Source organism: Anomaloglossus baeobatrachus, chromosome 3 (genome assembly GCF_048569485.1).
Source record: "Anomaloglossus baeobatrachus isolate aAnoBae1 chromosome 3, aAnoBae1.hap1, whole genome shotgun sequence".
NCBI classification, from domain to species: domain Eukaryota; kingdom Metazoa; phylum Chordata; class Amphibia; order Anura; family Aromobatidae; genus Anomaloglossus; species Anomaloglossus baeobatrachus.
Window position 1 is genome coordinate 694,946,619 of NC_134355.1, and position 20,552 is coordinate 694,967,170.

The 20,552-nt window shown below is 52.2% G+C and overlaps 1 protein-coding gene across 1 annotated transcript in view; it reads left to right on the forward strand.

Moving 5' to 3' along the window:
- TMEM214 (transmembrane protein 214) overlaps positions 1–19,030 on the forward strand; it is a 37,377-nt gene extending 18,347 nt beyond the window's left edge. Inside the window, exons 15-16 of the mRNA XM_075341342.1 lie at positions 18,079–18,230; positions 18,316–19,030. Coding sequence (XP_075197457.1) covers positions 18,079–18,230; positions 18,316–18,442 — 279 coding nt within the window. The 3' untranslated portion in view covers positions 18,443–19,030. The remainder of the gene's footprint in view (positions 1–18,078; positions 18,231–18,315) is intronic.
- The last annotated feature ends 1,522 nt before the right edge of the window (positions 19,031–20,552 follow it).

Below are 20,552 nucleotides of genomic sequence, written 5' to 3' on the forward strand. Positions count from 1 at the left end.
TTGGCTATATGCCCTCTTAGATGGCGACACATCAGCAGCAGGAAAGCAGGGGTGCTAAGGCACAGGCTTTCTAGGCTGCTTGTATTGCATGTACTGAAGTGTTCATGTGTATTTATGCTTGTATGCTATACACTGCACTGTACGGTCACTAGTCTGGGCTATTTTCGCCTAGAATGACTAGACTACAGCAGCAGAAAAGCAGGGGTGCTGAGGCACAGGTTTTTTCTATGCTGCTTGTATTGCAGGGGTTGCAGTGTTCATTTGTACTTATGCTTGTATGCTATACATTGCACTGTATGGTCGATATTCTGGGCTATATTCCCCTAGATGGCTAGTCTACAGCAGCAGAAAAGCAGGGGTGCCAAGGCACAGGCTTTCTATGCTGCTTGTATTGCATGTGCTGCAGTGTTCATTGTACTTTATGCTTGTATGCTATACATTGCATTGTACGGTCGCCATTCTTGGCTATGTCCTAGATGGCTAGTCGGTAGCAGCATATAAGCAACTCAGGCTTTCGATGCTGTTTTTACTGCATGTGATACTGTTCCACGGCACTGAACCCCATTGTGTGCAATGCTCCCCTGGAGCACTTGGTCAGCCGGGGTCTCTACTAGACGTGGCCAAAGGAACCACCTGTCAACCCTGTCCAAGGACAGGGATGGAGTTGCAATGGGATAGAGACTTGCAGTCCGGACAGGCCATGGGCAATCTGGAGCATTGCTCCCTGGCCACCCTCATTTGGAGTAAAATCGGTGCTCCGGGGGGGTCCCAGGAGGCTCTCTGTATGATGAGGCAGACGTAGCTGATCAGGACTTTGATCCTGACAACGCTCTCAATCCGGATACACCGGATGGTGACGCCATAAGGAATGATCCTATAGCGTCCATCAATGGAATGTTGGATCTTTCTCCCTCAGCTCCCCCAGCGGAGGAGTCAGCTTCACAGCAGGAGAAGTCCCATTTCAGTAGCTCAAACGTAGATTGAGTTTTTTTCTGGCCACGCTGACTTCAGAGAAGCAGTCCAGGAACACCACGCTTACCAGATAAGCGTTTTCTCCAAACGTATTAAGGATACACGTTATCCTTTTCCCCCTGACGTGGTCAAGCGTGGAACCCGGGGTCCAAAGGTGGATTCTCCAATCTCCAGGCTTGCGGCTGGAGCTATAGTTACAGTGGAGATGGGACTTCACTTAAAGATGCCAGACAGATGGACTCTGGTTGAAATCTGTCTATGAGGCTATCGGCGTGTCGGTTGCTCCGGCATTTACAGCCGTATGGGCACCCTAAGCTTTTCAGCTGTTCTTGCACAGCTGGTCTTGAGCATATGTACATTTGTGCCGCAGGGGCGTCCGTATCCTCGCAATGTCTGCATTGCGACTTACCCTATTAAGGCTGTCCTGGAAGGACAGTCGAGGTTTCGGTCCTTCCCAAGCTCGGGCAGGTCCCAATTGTCCTCGTCCAAAAGAGCTGAAAAGCCTCAGAGGGGCTCAGTTTCCGGGGGCTCAATCACGCCCAAGGAAGGCAGACGGAGGAACCGCTACCAAGGCGGTCTCCTCATGACTCTCAGCTCTCTCATCTCTCCGCATCCGCGGTTGATGGCAGACTCACTCGCCTTTGCGACATTTAGCTGCCACAGGTCACAGACCGGTGGGTGGGGGACATTGTGCCCACGTGCACAGGACAGGGTTCTGTTCTCGTCCTCCGACTCGATTCTTCAGAACGTCCCCACCTCCCCACCGAGCCGATGCTCTTCTGCAGGCAGAAGGAGTGGTAATCCCTGTTCCTCTTCAGGAACAAGACACGGTTTTCCTCCAATCTGGTTGTGGTGCCAAAAAAGGATGGCTCTTTCCGTTCCGTTCTGGACCTAAAACTGCTCAACAAGCACGTGGAGGCCAGGCGGTTCCGGATGAAATCCTCCGCTCCGTCATTGCCTCAATGTCTCAAGGATATTTCCTACCATCAATAGACATCAAAGATGCTTATCTCCACGTGCCGATTGCTACAGAGCATCAATGTTTTCTACGTTTCGTGATGGGAGACGACCATCTTCAGTTCGTAGCTCTGCCATTCGGTCTGGCGACAGCCCCACGGGTGTTCACCAAAGTCATGGCGGCAGTGGTAGCAGTCTTGCACTCACAGGGACACTCTGTGATCCCTTACTTGGACGATCTACTTGTCAAGGCACCCTCTCAAGAGGCATGCCAACTCAGCCTGAATGTTGCGCTGGAGACTCTCCAGACGTTCGGGTGGATCATCGACTTCTCAAAGTCAAACCTGTCACCGACCCAATCACTAACGTATCTTGGCATGGTGTTTCATACCCTCTCAGCGCTAGTGAAGCTTCCGCTGGACAAGCAGCGGTCACTACAGACTGGGGTGCAGACTCTCCGTCAAGGTCAGTCGCACTCCTTAAGACGCCTCATGCACTTCCTCGGGAAGTTGGTGGCGGCAATGGAGGCGGTTCCGTTTGCGCAGTTTCATCTGCGTCCTCTTATTGGGACATTCTCCGCCAATGGGACGGGAAGTCAGTATCCCTGAACAGGAAAGTATCCTTTTCACAGAAGGACTCTCTGCAATGGTGGCTTCTTCCCACCTCATTATCACAGGGAAGATCCTTCCTACCACCGTCTTGGGCGGTAGTCACGACAGACGCGAGTCTGTCAGGGTGGAGAGCAGTTTTTCTCCGCCACAGGGCTCAGGGTACGTGGACTCAGCAGGAGTCCACCCTTCAGATCCATGTTCTGGAAATCAGAGCAGTGTATCTTGCCCTACTAGCCTTCCAGCAGTGGCTAGAAGGAAAGCAGATCCGAATTCAGTCGGACAACTCCACAGCGGTGGCATACATCAATCACCAAGGAGGGACACGCAGTCGGCAAGCCTTCCAGGAAGTCCGGCGGATTCTGATGTGGGTGGAAGCCACGGCCTCCACCGTATCCGCAGTTCACATCCCCGGCGTAGAAAACTGGGAAGCAGACTTCCTCAGCCGCCAGGGCATGGACGCAGGGGAATGGTCCCTTCACCCGGACGTGTTTCAGGAAATCTGTAGCCGCTGGGGAAGGCCGGACGTCGACCTAATGGCGTCCAGGCACAACAACAAGGTCCCAACCTTCATAGCACGGTCTCGCGATCACAGAGCTCTGGCGGCAGACGCCTTAGTGCAAGATTGGTCGCAGTTCCGGCTCCCTTATGTGTTTCCACCTCTGGCACTCTTGCCCAGAGTGCTACGCAAGATCAGATCCGACTGCAGCCGCGTCATACTCGTCGCCCCAGACTGGCCAAGGAGGGCGTGGTATCCGGATCTGTGGCATCTCACGGTCGGCCAACCGTCGGCACTACCAGACCGACCAGACTTACTGTCCCAAGGGCCGTTTTTCCATCGGAATTCTGCGGCCTTGAACCTGACTGTGTGGCCATTGAGTCCTGGATCCTAGGGTCTTCAGGATTATCCCAAGGGGTCGTTGCCACCATGAGACAGGCTAGGAGGCCCACGTCCGCTAAGATCTACCACAGAACGTGGAGGATATTCTTATCCTGGTGCTCTGCTCAGGGAGTGTCTCCCTGGCCTTTTGCATTGCCTACCTTTCTTTCTTTCCTGCAATCTGGGTTAGAAAAAGGTTTGTCGCTCGGCTCCCTTAAAGGGCAAGTCTCGGCGCTATCCGTCTTTTTTTCAAAAGCGTCTAGCACGACTTCCTAAGGTGCGCACGTTCCTGCAGGGGGTTTGTCATATTGTACCCCCGTACAAGCGGCCGTTTGATCCATGGGATCTGAACAGGGTACTAGTTGCCCTCCAGAAGCCGCCCTTCGAGCCTCTGAGGGAGGTTTCACTTTCTAGACTATCACAGAAAGTGGCTTTCTTCAGCGCTCTATTGGGAGACCCAGACGATTGGGGTATAGCTACTGCCCTCCGGAGGCCACACAAAGCACTACACTAAAAAGTGCAAGGCCCCTCCCCTTCTGGCTATACCCCCCCGTGACATCACGGGTTCTCCAGTTTTAGCTTTGTGTGCGAAGGAGGTCAGACATCCATGCATAGCTCCACAGATTTTAGTCAGCAGTAGCTGCTGACTATGTCGGATGGAAGAAAAGAGGGCCCATATAGGGCCCCCAGCATGCTCCCTTCTCACCCGTGGATGGTGTTGTAAGGTTGAGGTACTTATTGCTAGTACAGAGGCCGGAGCCCACATGCTGTTTTCCTTCCCCATCCCCATGAGGGGCTCTGGGTGAAGTGGGATCTTACAGGTCTCCAGGCACAGAGACCGAGCTCCATCCACAGACCCAAAAGAACCTGCTGGATATGGAGCTGAGTATCGTCAGGGACAGGGCCCTGCTACATCAAGGTACTCTGTGTCCCCGGGCAAGCGCGCACACACACACCAGCATTGCTGGGAGTGTTAGTGCGCCGGGGACAACAGCGCGGAGCGCTGGTGCTATTATTCACTGCAGCTTTGCTGAGTGAATTTATGTATTGAAAACGGCCGCGCCGGCCGCTGCTGATTGTTTTTTACATTGTGGCGCGGCTGGGACTTGTGGTGCGCCGGGGGACTTCGGCGTCGGCCGTGCACATAGGACGGCCGCGCTTATTACTCGAGTCCCCGGCTTTGCGGCCTAGCTTTCGTTTCGTTCCCGCCCCAGCCCTGCCAGTCAGAGGAGGGGCGGGACGCTGTACAGTAGCTCAGCGCAGGGAGCTGGAGTCTGCTTTGCATTCTCCAGCCCCCTCTCACTGAACACAGTGAGACGCCGGGTTCCCGCTCTTGGCTGGGGCTCGCCCACGGCCCGCCCCTCTGCACAGGACGGGGAAGAGAAGCCGGCAGCCATTATGGTTTCCACTCTGGGAGAACGGAACCAGTCACAGGTTTTTGGGCGACCTCGCACCCGCTCTTGTGCGGGCGGTAAGCAACTGACACCACTAATGCTGAAGTGGGCTTTTGGGCTGTGTGCTGATATGCTATGCACTGTACTGTACTGTCGCTATTCTGGGCAACAGCAGCAAATAAGCAATGCTGCTGAGGCACAAGCTTTCAATGCTTCGTCGTTTGCATGTGCTGCAGTGTTTACTGTCAGATTGGGCAACAGCAGCAGTAGAGCAATTTGTGCTAAGGCACAAGCTTTCAATGCTGCTTCGCTTGCATGTGCTGCACGGTTTATTGTTATGCTATACATTCACTGTATGTCGCTATTCTTGGCTAATGCGCCCAGATAAACAGACAAAAGCAGCAGTAGAGCAATGGTGCTACGGCACAAGTTTTCAATGCTGCTTGACTTGCATGGGCTGCAGTGTTTACTGTCATGCTTGTATGCTATACATTCACTGTATGTCGCTATCCTTGGCTAATGTTCCTGGATAAATAGACAACAGCAGCAGAAAGGCTAGGGTGCTAACGCGCAAGCTTTCAATGCTGCTTGGATTGCATGGGCTGCAGTGTTTACTGTCAGGCTTGTATGCTATACATTCACTGTATGTCGCTATCCTTGTCTCATGCTCCTAGATAAAATGTGCCAAGCCACAAGTTTTCAATGCTGCGTGTACTACATGTACTGAAGTGTTTATTTGTACTTCATGCTTGTATGACTATTCACTGTACGGTCGCTATCCTCGGCTAGGCTCTTAGATAGCTAGACAACAACAGCAGAAAAAGACAAGTTGCCAATGCACGGGCTTTCTATGCTGCTTGTACTGCATGTCATACGGTTCCAGGACCCCCAGTGCGTGCAATTGCTCAACCGGGGTCTCTGCTATATGTGGCCAAAAGAACCACCTGTGATCTCTGTCCAGAGACAGGGACGAAGTTGCAGTTTTTCCGCTGATATATTGTCTGTGACTATGACTGACATCTTACAGACTTTGCACCCCAAGCAGACCGTGGGCAATATGGTTGCAATGACCCTGGCCGCCCTGATTTGGAGCATCTCAAGGCGCCAGAGTGATTCCAGGCATCCCAGAGAGCAGGCATCCGACACGGTCGACAGTCCCAGATGGCCTAAGCGGGCTCGCTGGGATTAGCCCTCGACTCCATCACTGGTCAAGGTCCCAGCTGGAGTACTCTCTGTACGTTGAGGCAGACGTAGCTGTTCAGGACTCTGATCCTGAGACCGCTCTCAATCCGGATACACCGGATGGTGACGCTATAGTGAATAATCTTATTGCGTCCATCAACGAAAGGTTGGGTATTTCTCCCTCAACTCCTCCAGTGGAGGGGTCAGCTTCACAGCAAGAGAAATCTCTATTTCAGTATCTCAAGCGTATATTGAGTACTTGTTTAGCACTCTGACTCCAGAGAAGCAGTCCAGAAACGACACGCTTATCACGATAAGCGTTTCTCCGACCGTATTAATGAGACACGTGTCGCTCCCCCCTGACGTGGTCAAGCGCTAGACCCAGTATCCACATGTGGATCCCCAATCTCCATGCTTGCAGCTAGATCTATAGTTGTAGTGGTGGATAGGACTTCACTTCAAAATGCCATTGACAGGCAGATTGGCCTCTGGTTGCAATCTGTCTATGAAGCTATCGGCAGGTCGGTTGCTCCGGCAGTCGCAGCCGTGAAGGCACTCCAAGCTATTTCAGCTAGTATTGCGCAGGGGGTCGCTGTCACAGGTACTCTCGGTCCCAGCAGCGTCTTTAACTCGCAATGTCGGCATGGCGAATCATGCTGTTATTGCTGTCCGAGACTCTACGAGCCGGACGTCAGTGGCATCCGCCAACTCCGTGTTTTTACGCAGAGGCTAGTAGTTGAGAGATTGGAACAGAGGCTGCTTCCAACGAAGTGCTTAACCAGGTTGCCTTTATCTAGTGATAGTCTGTTGGTAAGGGTTGAATGAAATCATTCAACTATCCAAGACGACTCAAAAAGCCCAGAAGGGCATAGATTCCTAGCGGGCTCAATCACGCCCGGGGAAGGCAGCCGGAGGACCCGCTACCAAAGTGTTTTTCCTCATAATTTTCAGCCCTCTCACTCCGCAACCGCGGGGGGGCAGACTCCCCCGCTTTAGCGGCATTTACCTACCGCAGGTCAAGGGCCTGTGAGTGAGAGTCAGTTTGTTTTCAAACTACCGCACCGACCGAGCCGAGGCTCTTCTGCAGGCGGAAAGAGCGGTAATCCCTGTTCCTCTTCAGGAACCAGATACGCATTTTGCCCCGACCTGGTCGTGGTGCCAAAATAGGACGGCTCCTTCCGTCCCGTTCTGGCATTTATACTGCTTAACAAGCACGTGAAAACCAGGCGGTTCCGGATGGCATCACTCCGCTCCGTCATTGCCTCTCTGTCTCAAGGAGTTTTCCTAACATCAATAGACATCAGGATGCTTATCTACACGTGCCGATTGCTCCGAGGCACCGGCGTTGGCTACGATTCGTTATTAAAGACGAGAATATTTCGTTTCGTAGCCATACCCTTTGGCTGGCGACAGCCCCACGGGTGTTCACCAAGTTCGTGGCAGCAGAGGGAGCAGTCCCGCGCTCTCACGGTCACTCTGTGATCCTTTACTTGGGCAATCTACTGGTCAAGGCACTCTCCTTTAGAAGCATGCCAACACAACCTGAACATGGCGCTGGACCCTTCCCAGAGTTTCGGGTGGGTCTTCAACTTTTCAAGGTTGAACCCAATCGCTGGCATCTCCTGGAGAGTTTTCACACTCTCTCAGCGATAGTGAAGCTTCCGCTGGACAAACAGCGTTCACTACAGACGAGGGGGCAGTCTCTCCTTCAAGGAGGCGCCTCATCCAGAGGCGAGCTTTTTTCACGCAGTTTCATCTGCGTCCGCCTCAATAGCACATTCTTCGCTTATGGGAGGGAAGTCGATGTCCCTACACAGGAACGTGTCACTTTTCCAGACGGTCAAAGACCGTCTTCAGAGGAGTCCACTCTTCAACTCAGTGGTCTGGAGCTCTGGGCAGTGTATCTTGCACTGCAAGCCTTCCTGCAGTGGCTGGAATGCAAATAGATCCGAATTCAGTCGGACTATCTACAGCGGTGGCATACACCAACCACCAAGGCGGACTACGCAGTCGACAAGCCTCCCAAGAGGTCCGGCGGATTCTGCTATGGGTAGAAGACAGAGCATACACCATATCAGCTGTTCATATCCCGGGCGTACAACACTAGGAAGCAGACTTCCTCAGTCGCCAGGGCGTGGACGCAGGGGAATGGGCTCTGCACCCGTTTGTTTTCAAGAAATCTGTAGCCGCAGGATGAAGACGGACGTCGACGTCATGGCTTCTCGGCAACAACAAGGTCCCGATTTTCATGACGCGGTCTGACGATCAAAGAGCTCTGGCGACAGGCGCCTTGGCTCAGGATTGGTCACAGTTCCAGCTACCGATTGCTGCCACACCATCCTCGTCGCCCCAAACTGGCCGGGGAGGTCGTGGTACCGAGATCTGTGGCACCTCACCGTCGGTCGACCGTGAGCACGACGTCATTGCCACCATGAGACGGGCTAGCCAGCCGCGGTCTGCCAAGATCTACCACAACTCGTGGAAGATATTCTTATCTTAGTGTTCTGCTCAGGGAGTGTCTCCCTGGCCATCGGCATTGCCTACTTTGCCTTCCCTCCTGCAATCTGGTTGGGAAAGAGGTTGGTCGCTCGGCTCCCTTTAAGGGCAAGTCTCGGCACTATCCGTGTTCTTTTCAGAAGCGTCTAGCACGTCTTCCTAAGGTGCGCACGTTACTACAGGGGGTTTGTCATATTGTGCCCCCGTACAAGCGGCCGTTAGATCCATGGGATCTGAACAGGGTACTAGTTGCTCTCCAGAAGCCGCCTTTCGAGCCTCTGAGGGAAGTTTCCCTTTCGCGCCTGTCACAGAAAGTGGCCTTTCTGGTTGCGATCACGTCGCTTCGGCGAGTGTCTGAGCTGGCGGCTCTGTCATTCAAGGCTCCCTTCCTAGTATTCCACCAGGACAAGGTGGTGCTGCGCCCTATTCAGGAGTTTCTCCCTAAGGTTGTATCCGCGTTTCTTCTTAATCAGGATATATCCTTACCTTCCTTTTGTTCTCATCCGGTTCTCCGGTATGAAAAGGATTTACAGTTGTTAGTTCTGGGGAGAGCACTCAGAATCTACATTTCCCGCACGGCGCCCATGCGCCGCTCTGATGCATTTTTTGTCCTTGTCGCTGGTACGCGCAAGGGGTTGCAGGTTTCTAAAGCCACCATGGCTCGATGGATCAAAGAACCAATTCTTGAAGACTACCGTTCTGCGGGGCTTCCGGTTCCTTCAGGGCTGAAGGCCCATTCTACCAGAGCCGTAGGTGCGTCCTGGGCATTACGACACCAGGCTACGGCTCAACAGGTGTGCCAGGCAGCTACCTGGTCGAGCCTGCACATTTTTTCACCAAACATTATCAGGTGCATACCTATGCTTCGGCGGACGCCAGCCTAGGTAGAAGAGCCCTGCAGGCGGCAGTGGCTTCCCCATAGGGGAGGGCTGTCTTGCAGCTCTAACATGAGGTATTTCTTTACCCACCCAGGGACAGCTTTTGGACGTCCCAATCGTCTGGGTCTCCCAATAGAGCGCTGAAGAAGAAGGGAATTTTGTTACCGTAAATTCCTTTTCTTCTAGCTCTTATTGGGAGACCCAGCACCCGCCCTGTTGTCCTTCGGGATTTTTTTGGTGTTTGCGGGTACACATGTTGTTCATGTTGAACGGTTTTTCAGTTCTCCGATGTTACTCGGAGTGAATTTGTTTAACCAAGTTATTGGCTTTCCCCCTTCTTGCTTTGGCACTAAAACTGGAGAACCCGTGATGTCACGGGGGGGTATAGCCAGAAGGGGAGGGGCCTTGCACTTTTTAGTGCAGTGCTTTGTGTGGCCTCCGGAGGGCAGTAGCTATACCCCAATCGTCTGGGTCTCCCAATAAGAGCTAGAAGAAAAGGAATTTACGGTAACAAAATTCCCTTCTTTCTGGTAGCGATCACATCTCTTCGGAGAGTGTCTGAGCTAGCAGCGCTGTCATCCAAGGCTCCTTTCCTGGTCTTTCACCAGGACAAGGTAGTGCTGCGCCCCATTCAGGAGTTTCTCCCGAAGGTGGTATCCTCTTTTCATCTTAATCAGGATATCTCTTTGCCTTCTTTTTGTCCTCATGCAGTTCATCGGTATGAGAAGGATTTACATTTGTTAGATCTGGTGAGAGCACTCAGAATCTACATTTCCCGCACGGCGCCCCTGCGCCGCTCGGATGCACTCTTTGTCCTTGTCGCTGGTAAGCGCAGAGGGTCGCAGGCTTCCAAAGCCACCCTGGCTCGATGGATCAAAGAACCAATTCTTGAAGCCTACCGTTCTGCTGGGCTTCCGGTTCCATCAGGGCTAAAGGCCCATTCTACCAGAGCCGTGGGTGCGTCCTGGGCATTGCGACACAAGGCTACGGCTCAACAGGTGTGCCAGGCAGCTACCTGGTCGAGTCTGCACATTTTCACCAAACATTATCAGGTGCATACCTATGCTTCGGCGGACGCCAGCCTAGGTAGAAGAGTCCTGCAGGCGGCAGTTGCCTCCTCGTAGGGGAGGGCTGTCTTGCAGCTCTAACATGAGGTATTTCTTTACCCACCCAGGGACAGCTTTTGGACGTCCCAATCGTCTGGGTCTCCCAATGGAGCGCCGAAGAAGGGAATTTTGTTACTTACCGTAAATTCCTTTTCTTCTAGCTCCTATTGGGAGACCCAGCACCCGCCCTGTTGTCCTTCGGGATTTTTGGGTTTTTTCGGGTACACATGTTGTTCATGTTGAACGGTTTTTCAGTTCTCCGATGTTACTCGGAGTGAATTTGTTTAACCAAGTTATTGGCTTTCCTCCTTCTTGCTTTTGCACTAAAACTGGTGAGCCAGTGATCCCACTGGGGGTGTATAGCCAGAAGGGGAGGGGCCTTACACTTTTTAGTGTAATGCTTTGTGTGGCCTCCGGAGGCAGTAGCTATACACCCAATCGTCTGGGTCTCCCAATAGGAGCTAGAAGAAAAGGAATTTACGGTAAGTAACAAAATTCCCTTCTTTCCTCGTGTGATCCCTCCCCTAGTCACTGGCAGCCTGATCTCATGTCGGTATGTCTTGGGTGGGTGGTATATAGGAGCTTTTCCTCAGGTGATCGCTCCTCTAGTCACTGGCAGCCTGATCTCATGTCGGTATGTCTTGGGTGGTTGGTATATAGGAGCTTTTCCTCAGGTGATCCCTCCTCTAGTCACTGGCAGCCGGATACTCTCATGTCGGTATGTCTTTGGTGGGTGGTATATAGGAGCTTTTCCTCAGGTTATCCCTCCTCTAGTCACTGGCAGCCGGATACTCTCATGTCTGTATGTCTTGGGTGGGTGGTATATAGGAGCTTTCTTCGGCGCTCCATTGGGAGACCCAGACGATTGGGTGTATAGCTACTGCCTCCGGAGGCCACACAAAGCATTACACTAAAAAGTGTAAGGCCCCTCCCCTTCTGGCTATACACCCCCCGTGGGATCACGGGCTTGCTCAGTTTTCAAGCTTTGTGCGAAGGAGGTCAGACATCCATGCATAGCTCCACTGTTTAGTCAGCAGCAGCTGCTGACTATGTCGGATGGAAGAAAAGAGGGCCCATACTAGGGCCCCCAGCATGCTCCCTTCTCACCCCACTTTTGTCGGGTGTTTGTTAAGGTTGAGGTACCCATTGCGGGTACGGAGGCTGGAGCCCACATGCTGTTTTCCTTCCCCATCCCCCCTCGGGGCTCTGGGTGAAGTGGGATCTTACCGGTCTCCAGGCACTGAGACCGGGCTCCATCCACAGACCCAGAGAACCTGCTGGATATGGAGCTGAGTATCGTCAGGGACAGGGCCCTGCTACATTAAGGTACTCTGTGTCCCCGTACACATCGCGCACACACACACCAGCATTGCTGGGAGTGCTAGTGCGCCGGGGACAACAGCGCGGAGCGCTCGTGCTATTATTCACGGCAGCTTTGCTGTGTGAATTTATGTATTGGGAACTGCCGCGCCGGGCCGCTGCTGGGTGTTTTTACACTGTGGCGCGGCTGGGACTTGTGGTGCGCCGGGGACTCCGCGTTGGCCGTGCACATAGGACGGCCGCGCTTATTACTCGAGTCCCCGGCTTTGCGGCCTAGTTTTCGTTTCGTTCCCGCCCCCAGCCCTGCCAGTCAGGGGAGGGGCGGGACGCTGTACAGAAAGTCAGCGCCGAGGGCTGGAGTCTGCTTTGCATTCTCCAGCCCCCTTCACTGGACACAGTGGGACGCCGGTTTCCCGCTCTTGCCTGGGGCACGCCCACGGCCTGCCCTTCGTCACACGAGCTGGAGAAGGACGCCGGCAGCCATTCCTGCAGTCCGAGCTGGAGAACGGAGACAAGCTCTGGGCAACCACTCACAGGACTCTGGCGACCACACACCCGCCTATAGGCGGGCGGTAAGCAGCACCTGAAGTGCTGACCCCACTAAATACCGTTGTGTCCATTTGTATTTTATGCTTACACTGCACTGTAGGTCGCTATTTTTGGCTATATGCCCTCTTAGATGGCGAGACAACAGCAGCAAAAAAGCAAGGGTGCTAAGGCACAGGCTTTCTATGCTGCTTGTATTGCATGTGCTGAAGTGTTCATTTGTACTTTATGCTGGTATGCTATACATTGCACTGTACGGTCGCTACTCTTGGCTATATTCTCCTAGAGGGCTAGACTACAGCAGCAAAAAGCAAGGGTGCCAAGGCACAGGCTTTCTAAGCTGCTCATATTGCATGTGCTGAAGTGCTCATTTGTACTTTATGCTTGTATGCTATACATTGCACTGTACGGTCGCTATTCTTGGCTATATGCTCCTAGATGGCTAGACTACAGCAGCAAAAAAGCAACACAGGCTTTCTATGCTGCTTTTACTGCATGTGATACTGTTCCACCGGCAGGTTCCACTGACCCCCGTTGTGTGCAATGCTCCCCTGTAGCACTTGGTCAGCCGGGGTCTCTACTAGAGGTGGCCAAAGGAACCACCTGTGAACCCTGTCCATGGACAGGGACGGTGTTGCAGTTTCGGCTGATAGATTGTCATGGGATAGTGACTTGCAGTCCAGACAGGCCATGGGCAATCTTGATCATTGCTCCCTGGCCACCCTCATTTGGAACAAAATCAGTGCTCCGGGGGGGTCCCAGGCATTCCAGGGTGAAGGCTCTGACACGGACGACAGTCCCAGACAGCCTAAGCGAGCTCGCTGGGAGCGGCACTCGGCCTCATCACTAGTCAGGGTCACAGCAGAGGACTCTCTGTATGATGAGGCAGACGTAGCTGATCAGGACTTTGATCCTGACACCGCTCTCAATCCGGATACACCGGATGGTGACGCCATGGTGAATGATCTTATAGCGTCCAGCAATGGCATATTGGATATCTCTCCCCCAGCTCCTTCAGTGGAGGAGTCAGCTTCCCAGCAGGAGAAATCCCATTTCAGTATCTCAAGCGTACATTGAGTACTTTTCTGGCCACGCTGACTTCAGAGAAGCAGTGCAGAATCACCACGCTTACCAGATAAGCGTTTCTCCAAATGTATTAAGGATACATGTTATCCCTTTCCCCCTGACGTGGTCAGGCGCTGGACCCAGGGTCCAAAGGTGGATCCCCCAATCTCCAGGCTTGCGGCTAGATCCATAGTTGCAGTGGAGATGGGACTTCACTTAAAGATGCCATTGACAGACAGATGGACCTCTGGTTGAAATCTGTCTATGAAGCTATCGGCGTGTCGGTTGCTCCGGCATTCGCAGCCGTATGGGCACTCTAAGCTATGTCAGCTGGTCTTGCGCAGCTGGTCTTGAGCACAGGTACATCTGTGCCGCAGGTAGCGTCCTTATCCTCGCAATGTCTGCATTGCGACTTACCCTATTAATGCTGTCCGAGAGAGACAGTCGAGGTTTCGGTCCTTCCCAGGCTCGGGCAGGTCCAAATTGTCCTAGTCCAAAAGGGCTCAAAAGGCTCAGAGGGGCTCAGATTCCAGGCGGGCTCAATCACGCCCAAGGAAGGCAGCCAGAGGAACCGCTTCCAAGGCGGTCTCCTCATGACTTTAAGCTCTCTCTCTCCGCATCCGCGGTTGGTGCAGACTCTCTCGCCTTGGCGACATTTAGCTGCCACAGGTCACAGACCGGTGGGTGAGAGACATTGTGTCTCACGTGTACAGGATAGAGTTCTGTTCTCGGCCTCCGGCTCGATTCTTCAGAACTTCCCCACCTACCCACCGAGCCGATGCTCTTCTGCAGGCAGAAGGAGTGGTAATTCCTGTTCCTCTTCAGGAACAAGACACGGTTTTTCCTCCAATCTGATTGTGGGGGACCTAAAACTGCTCAACAAGCACGTGAAGGCCAGGCGGTTCCGGATGGCATCCCTCCGCTCCGTCATTGCCTCAATGTCTCAAGGAGATTTCCTAGCATCAATAGACATCAGGATGCTTATCTCCACGTGCCGATTGCTCCAGAGCACCAACGTTTGCTACGTTTCGTTATTGAAGACGAGCATCTTCAGTTCGTAACCCTGCCCTTCGGTCTGGCGACAGCCCTACGGGTTTTCACCAAGTTCAGGGCAGCAGTGGGAGCAGTCCTGCACTCTCAGGGTCACTCGGTGATCCTTCCTTGGACGGTCGACTTGTCAAGGCACCCTCTCAAGAGGCATGCCAACACAGCCTGAGCGTAGCGCTGGAGACTCTCCAGAGTTTCGGGTGGATCATCAACTTCTCAAGGTTAAATCTGACACCGACCCAATCGCTGACATATCTGGGCATGGAGTGTCACGCTCCCTCAGCGATAGTGAAGCTTCCGCTGGACAAACAGCGTTCACTACAGACGGGGGTGCAGTCTCTCCTTCACGGCCAGTCACACCCCTTAACACGCCTCATGCAGAGGCAGTCACTTTCGCGCAGTTTCATCTGCGTCCACTCCAATGTGGCATTCTTTGCCAATGGGATGGGAAGTCGACGTCCCTAGAAGGAACGTCCCCCTTCTCAGACGGTCAAGGACTCTCTTCAGAGGAGTCCATCCTTCAAATCAATGTGCTGGAAATCTGGGCAGTGTATCTTGCCCTGCAAGCCTTCCAGCCGTGGCTGGAAAGCACACACATCCGAATTCAGTCGGACAACTCCACAGCGGTGGCATACATCTACCACCAAGGCGGAACACGCAGTCGGCAAGCCTCCCAGGAAGTCCGGCGGAGTCTGATGGGGGTGGAAGACAGAGCATCCACCATATCCGCAGTTCACATCCCGGGCGCAGAAAACTGGGAAGCAGACTTCCTCGGTTGCCAGGGTATGGACGCAGGGGAAGGGTATCTTCACCCGGACGGTTTTCAGGAAATCTGTCAACGCTGGGGGATGCTGAACGTCGACCTAATAGCGTCTCGGCACAACAACAAGGTTCCGATTTTCATGGCGCGGGATCACGATCAAAGAGCTCTGGCGGCAGACGCCTTAGTTCAGGTTTGGTCGCAGTTCCAGCTACCTATGTGTTTCCCCCTCTGACACTGCTGCCCAGAGGGCTACGCAACATCAGGTCCGTTTGCCGCCGCGCTATCCTCATCGCCACAGACTGGCCGAGGAGGTCGTAGTCCCCGGATCTGTGGCATCTCACGGTCTGCCAACCGTGGGCACTACCAGCCCGGCCAGACTTACTGTCCCAAGGGCCGTTTTTTCCATCTGAATTCTACAGCCCTGAACCTGACGGTATGGCCTTTGAGTCCTGAATCCTAGCGTCTTCAGGATTATCTCAGGACGTCATTGCCATCATGAGACAGACTAGAAAACCGACGTCTGCCAAGATCTACCACAGGATGTGGAGGATATTCTTCTCTTAATGCTCTGCTCAGGGAGTGTCTCCCTGCCCATTTGCATTCCCTACTTTTCCTTCCTTCCTGCAATCTGGTTTGGAAAAAGGTTGTCACTCGGCTCCCTTAAAGGACAAGTCTCAGCGCTATCTGTATTCTTCAGAAGCGCCTAGCACCACTTCCTCAGGTACACACGTTCCTGCAGGAGGTTTGTCACATTGTCCCTCTGTACAAACGGCCGTTGGACCCATGGGATCTGAACAGGGTACTAATTCCTCTCCAGAAGCCGCCCTTCGAGCCTCTGAGAGATGTTTCACTCTCTCGACTTTCCCAGAAAGAGGCCTTTCTGGTAGCGGTCACGTCTCTTAGGAGAGTGTCCGAGCTAGCAGCGCTGTCATCCAAAAGCTTCCTTCCTGGTGTTTCACCAAGGCAAGGCAGTGCTGCGCCCGATTCCGGAGTTCTCACTAAGGTGGTATCCCCCTTTCATCTCAATCAGGATATCTCCTTACCTTCCTTTTGCCTCATCCATTTCATCGATATGAAATGGATTTGCATTTGTTGGATCTGGTGAGAGCACTCAGAATCTACATTTCCCGCACGGCGCCTCTGCGCCGCTCGGATGCACTCTCTGTGCTTGTCGCTAATCAGCGTAAAGAGTCGCAGGCTTCCAAATCCACCCTGGCTCGATGGATCAAGGAACCAATTTTTGAAGCCTACTGTTCTGCTGGGCTTCCGGTTCCATCAGGGCTGAAAGCCCATTCTACCAGAGCCGTGGGTGCGCCCTAGGCATTACGGCACCAGGCTACGGCTCAGCAGGTGTGCCAGGCAGCTACCTGGTCGAGTCTGCACACTTTCACCAAGCATTGTCAGGTGCATACCTACGCTTAGGCGGATGCCAGCTTAGGTAGAAGAGTCCTGCAGGCGGCGGTTGCCTCCTTGTAGGGAAGGGCTGTTTTACAGCTCTAACATGAGGTATTAATTTACCCACCCAGGGACTGCTTTTGGACGTCCCAATCGTCTGGGTCTCCCAATGGAGCGCCGAAGAAGGGAATTTTGTTACTTACCGTAAATTCCTTTTCTTCTAGCTCCAATTGGGAGACCCAGCACCCGCCCTGTTTCCTTCGGGATTTTTGGTTGTTCGGGTACACATGTTGTTCATGTTGAACGGTTTTCAGTTCTCCGATGTTACTTCGGATTGAATTTGTTTAAACCAGTTATTGGCTTTCCTCCTTCTTGCTTTAGCACTAAAACTGAGCAAGCCCGTGATCCCACGGGGGGTGTATAGCCAGAAGGGGAGGGGCCTTACACTTTTTAGTGTAATGCTTTGTGTGGCCTCCGGAGGCAGTAGCTATACACCCAATCGTCTGGGTCTCCCAATTGGAGCTAGAAGAAAAGGAATTTACGGTAAGTAACAAAATTCCCTTCTTTCCTCAGGTTATCGCTCCTCTAGTCACTGGCTGCTGGGTACTCTCATATCGGTACGTCTTGGGTGGGTGGTATATAGGAGCTTTCCCTCAGGTGATCCCTCCTCTAGTCACTGGCTGCCGGATCTCATGTCGGTATGTCTTGGGTGGGTGGTATATAGAAGCTTTTCCTCAGGTTATCGCTCCTCTAGTCATTGGCACACGGATACTCTCATGTCGGTATGTCTTGGGTGGGTGGTATATAGGAGCTTTTCCTCGTGTGATCCCTCCCCTAGTCACTGGCAGCCTGATCTCATGTCGGTATGTCTTGGGTGGGTGGTATATAGGAGCTTTTCCTCAGGTTATCCCTCCTCTAGTCACTGGCAGCCTGATCTCATGTCGGTATGTCTTGGGTGGGTGGTATATAGCAGCTTTTCCTCAGGTGATCGCTCCTCTAGTCACTGGCACACGGATACTCTCATGTCGGTATGTCTTGGGTGGGTGGTATATAGGAGCTTTTCCTCGTGTGATCCCTCCCCTAGTCACTGGCAGCCTGATCTCATGTCGGTATGTCTTGGGTGGGTGGTATATAGGAGCTTTTCCTCAGGTGATCCCTCCTCTAGTCACTGGCAGCCGGATACTCTCATGTCGGTATGTCTTGGGTGGGTCTTATATAGCAGCTTTTCCTCAGGTTATCGCTCCTCTAGTCACTGGCTGCTGGGTACTCTCATATCGGTACGTCTTGGGTGGGTGGTATATAGGAGCTTTCCCTCAGGTGATCCCTCCTCTAGTCACTGGCTGCCGGATCTCATGTCGGTATGTCTTGGGTGGGTGGTATATAGAAGCTTTTCCTCAGGTTATCGCTCCTCTAGTCATTGGCAGAAGATGACTGCCATCTCTGTGACCTCTCATCCACTGTCCCCACAGGTCCATTCCCACATCCCTGACTCCGTCTTCCAGCTGCTGGAGTATCTGCGAGACCTGCTCCTCCTCCTCTACCACCATTACCTTCTGCCGGCGGTGCAGTATTGTGAGGCCGCCCTCCAGCGGACGTGGCAGCAATACGTGGACTCATGCAAGTACGTGACTGCCTCGGGTGGTGGTTTATTTAGCTCCGCGCATGTATTCTCCACTGTTGATCAGATTTTTCTTTTCTCCTATCAGCGGTGAGGTGACGTGGGACTGCACGAGAGGTCATCTCAGCAACATCACCCAGTCCTCCTGGACGTTCCTGCAGAACACTACGTTGGCCATTAAGGACTGGGCCGTAGCCATGGTCTCCAGTCACTAGACCAGGAACCATTATGACTTGATCATCGGCTTCTCTCCCTCACCTCCCCCCGCCACGAGTGAGCGGGTAACAAGACACCTGCACTGTGGACCAGGATCGTGACTGGTGCGGATATTTTGGGATCAAACACACAAGCCTCCCCCTTTCCCCCATGACTCTTGTGTTCCTGGGTCGGTGACGGACCGGAATCTATGCAGGGGTCTTCTGGGTCTCCTCGGACATTTGCTCCAGAAGTCTTGATGAGACTGCGGCCGTTTTTGGTTATTTTTGTGGTGACGTTTGGAGGAGGTTTTTGCCCTTTTCCTGTGGACTTTTACTTTTGATCAGGTCGTGCTCCGTTTCCAGCGATAATCGCCTCTGATCAGATTCTCGCTCTCGTCATTTCTGGTCTTAATCTATCATCTATGTTGCTCTCATCCCAATGCGGGCGACATGAGGCTGGGTCTTTTTAGCCATTTTTTTTTTTCCTCTGGTAATTCTTCTCACTAAATATCTGTATGTTGTGTCTTGTCCGGGGCCAGCAGCGCGTCGTGACCGAACCTTCTGTATCATTCTATGCATTTCAATAAACTCTGCAGTATTCCAGAAGACCATAAAGGAGGTGGCGTGAGACAGGTCACAGCCGTGCTTCTTACAGGGGGCGGTACATACTCATTACTTATCAGGAAAGTACCCCGGGCGGGGGTCGTCCAGTGATCAGTGGGGGGACAATCTGGATCTAAGTATTAGAGGACCTATTGCTTCTGAGAAAAAAAAAAACATTAAAAAAGGGACAGAAGAACATTAGAAGACTTGTCTCAGGAATGTGTCCTTAGTAAATCTGAGGATTTCTTACAGTACGGCAGGAACACAGAACTTTATAGAATATTCTGGGTTTTTTTTTTATTCATCAGCTGTGTACAATGTCTCTTTATATCACAGCTCAAATAGGAGGACTGTTCCCAAAGGCTTCATCTGGAAGAGGAGCACATGGCTGCTTCTTAACGGTTAATCTACTAGGGGTAGGACATAGCTGCTTCTTAATGGTTAATCTACTAGGGGTAGGACATAGCTGTTTCTGAATGGTTAATCTACTAGGGGTAGGACATAGCTGCTTCTGAATGGTTAATCTACTATGTCCTACCCCTAGTAGATTAACCATTAAGATGCAGCTATGTCCTACCCCTAGAAGATTAACCATTAAGAAGCAGCTATGTCCTACCCTTAGCTGCTTCTTAATGGTTAATCTACTAAGGGTAGGACATAGCTGCTTCTTAATGGTTAATCTACTATGTCCTACCCCTAGAAGATTAACCGTTAAGAAGCAGCTATGTCCTACCCTTAGCTGCTTCTTAATGGTTAATCTACTAAGGGTAGGACATAGCTGCTTCTTAATGGTTAATCTACTATGTCCTACCCCTAGAAGATTAACCATTCAGAAGCAGCCATGTCCTACCCCTAGTAGATTAACCATTAAAAAGCAGCTTTGTCCTACCCCCAGTATTTTAACCGATAGGCCAGAATCACACTTGCTAGTGCCTCGCGTGAGTCTCTCATGGTAGAACCCGGCATGGCTGCACACTATGCATACAGGAGCGACTGAGCTGCATAGAGATACATGCAACCGACCCGCTCCTGTCAGGGGAGTGTGCGGCCAAGCCAGGTTCTACCATGAGAGACTCGCGCGAGAAACATGCGAGGCACTAGCAAGTGTGATTCTGGCCTTAAGAAGCAGCTATGTCCTACCCCTAGAAGATTAACCATTAAGAAGCAGCTATGTCCTACCCCTAGAAGATTAGCCATTAAGAAGCAGTTATGTCCTACCCCTAGAAGATTAGCCATTAAGAAGCAGCTATGTCCTACCCTTAGTAGATTAACCATTCAGAAGCAGCTAAGGGTAGGACATAGCTGCTTCTGAATGGTTAATCTAGTAGGATTTGGACATACAGGGCTGGCCAAAAGTATTGGCACCCCTGCAATTGTCAGATAATACTCAGTTTCTTCCTGAAAATGATTGCAATCACAAATTCTTTGGTATTAGCTTCATTTATTTTGCTTGCAATGAAAAAACACAAAAGAGAATGAAACAAAAATCAAATCATTGATCATTTCACACAAAACTCCAAAAATG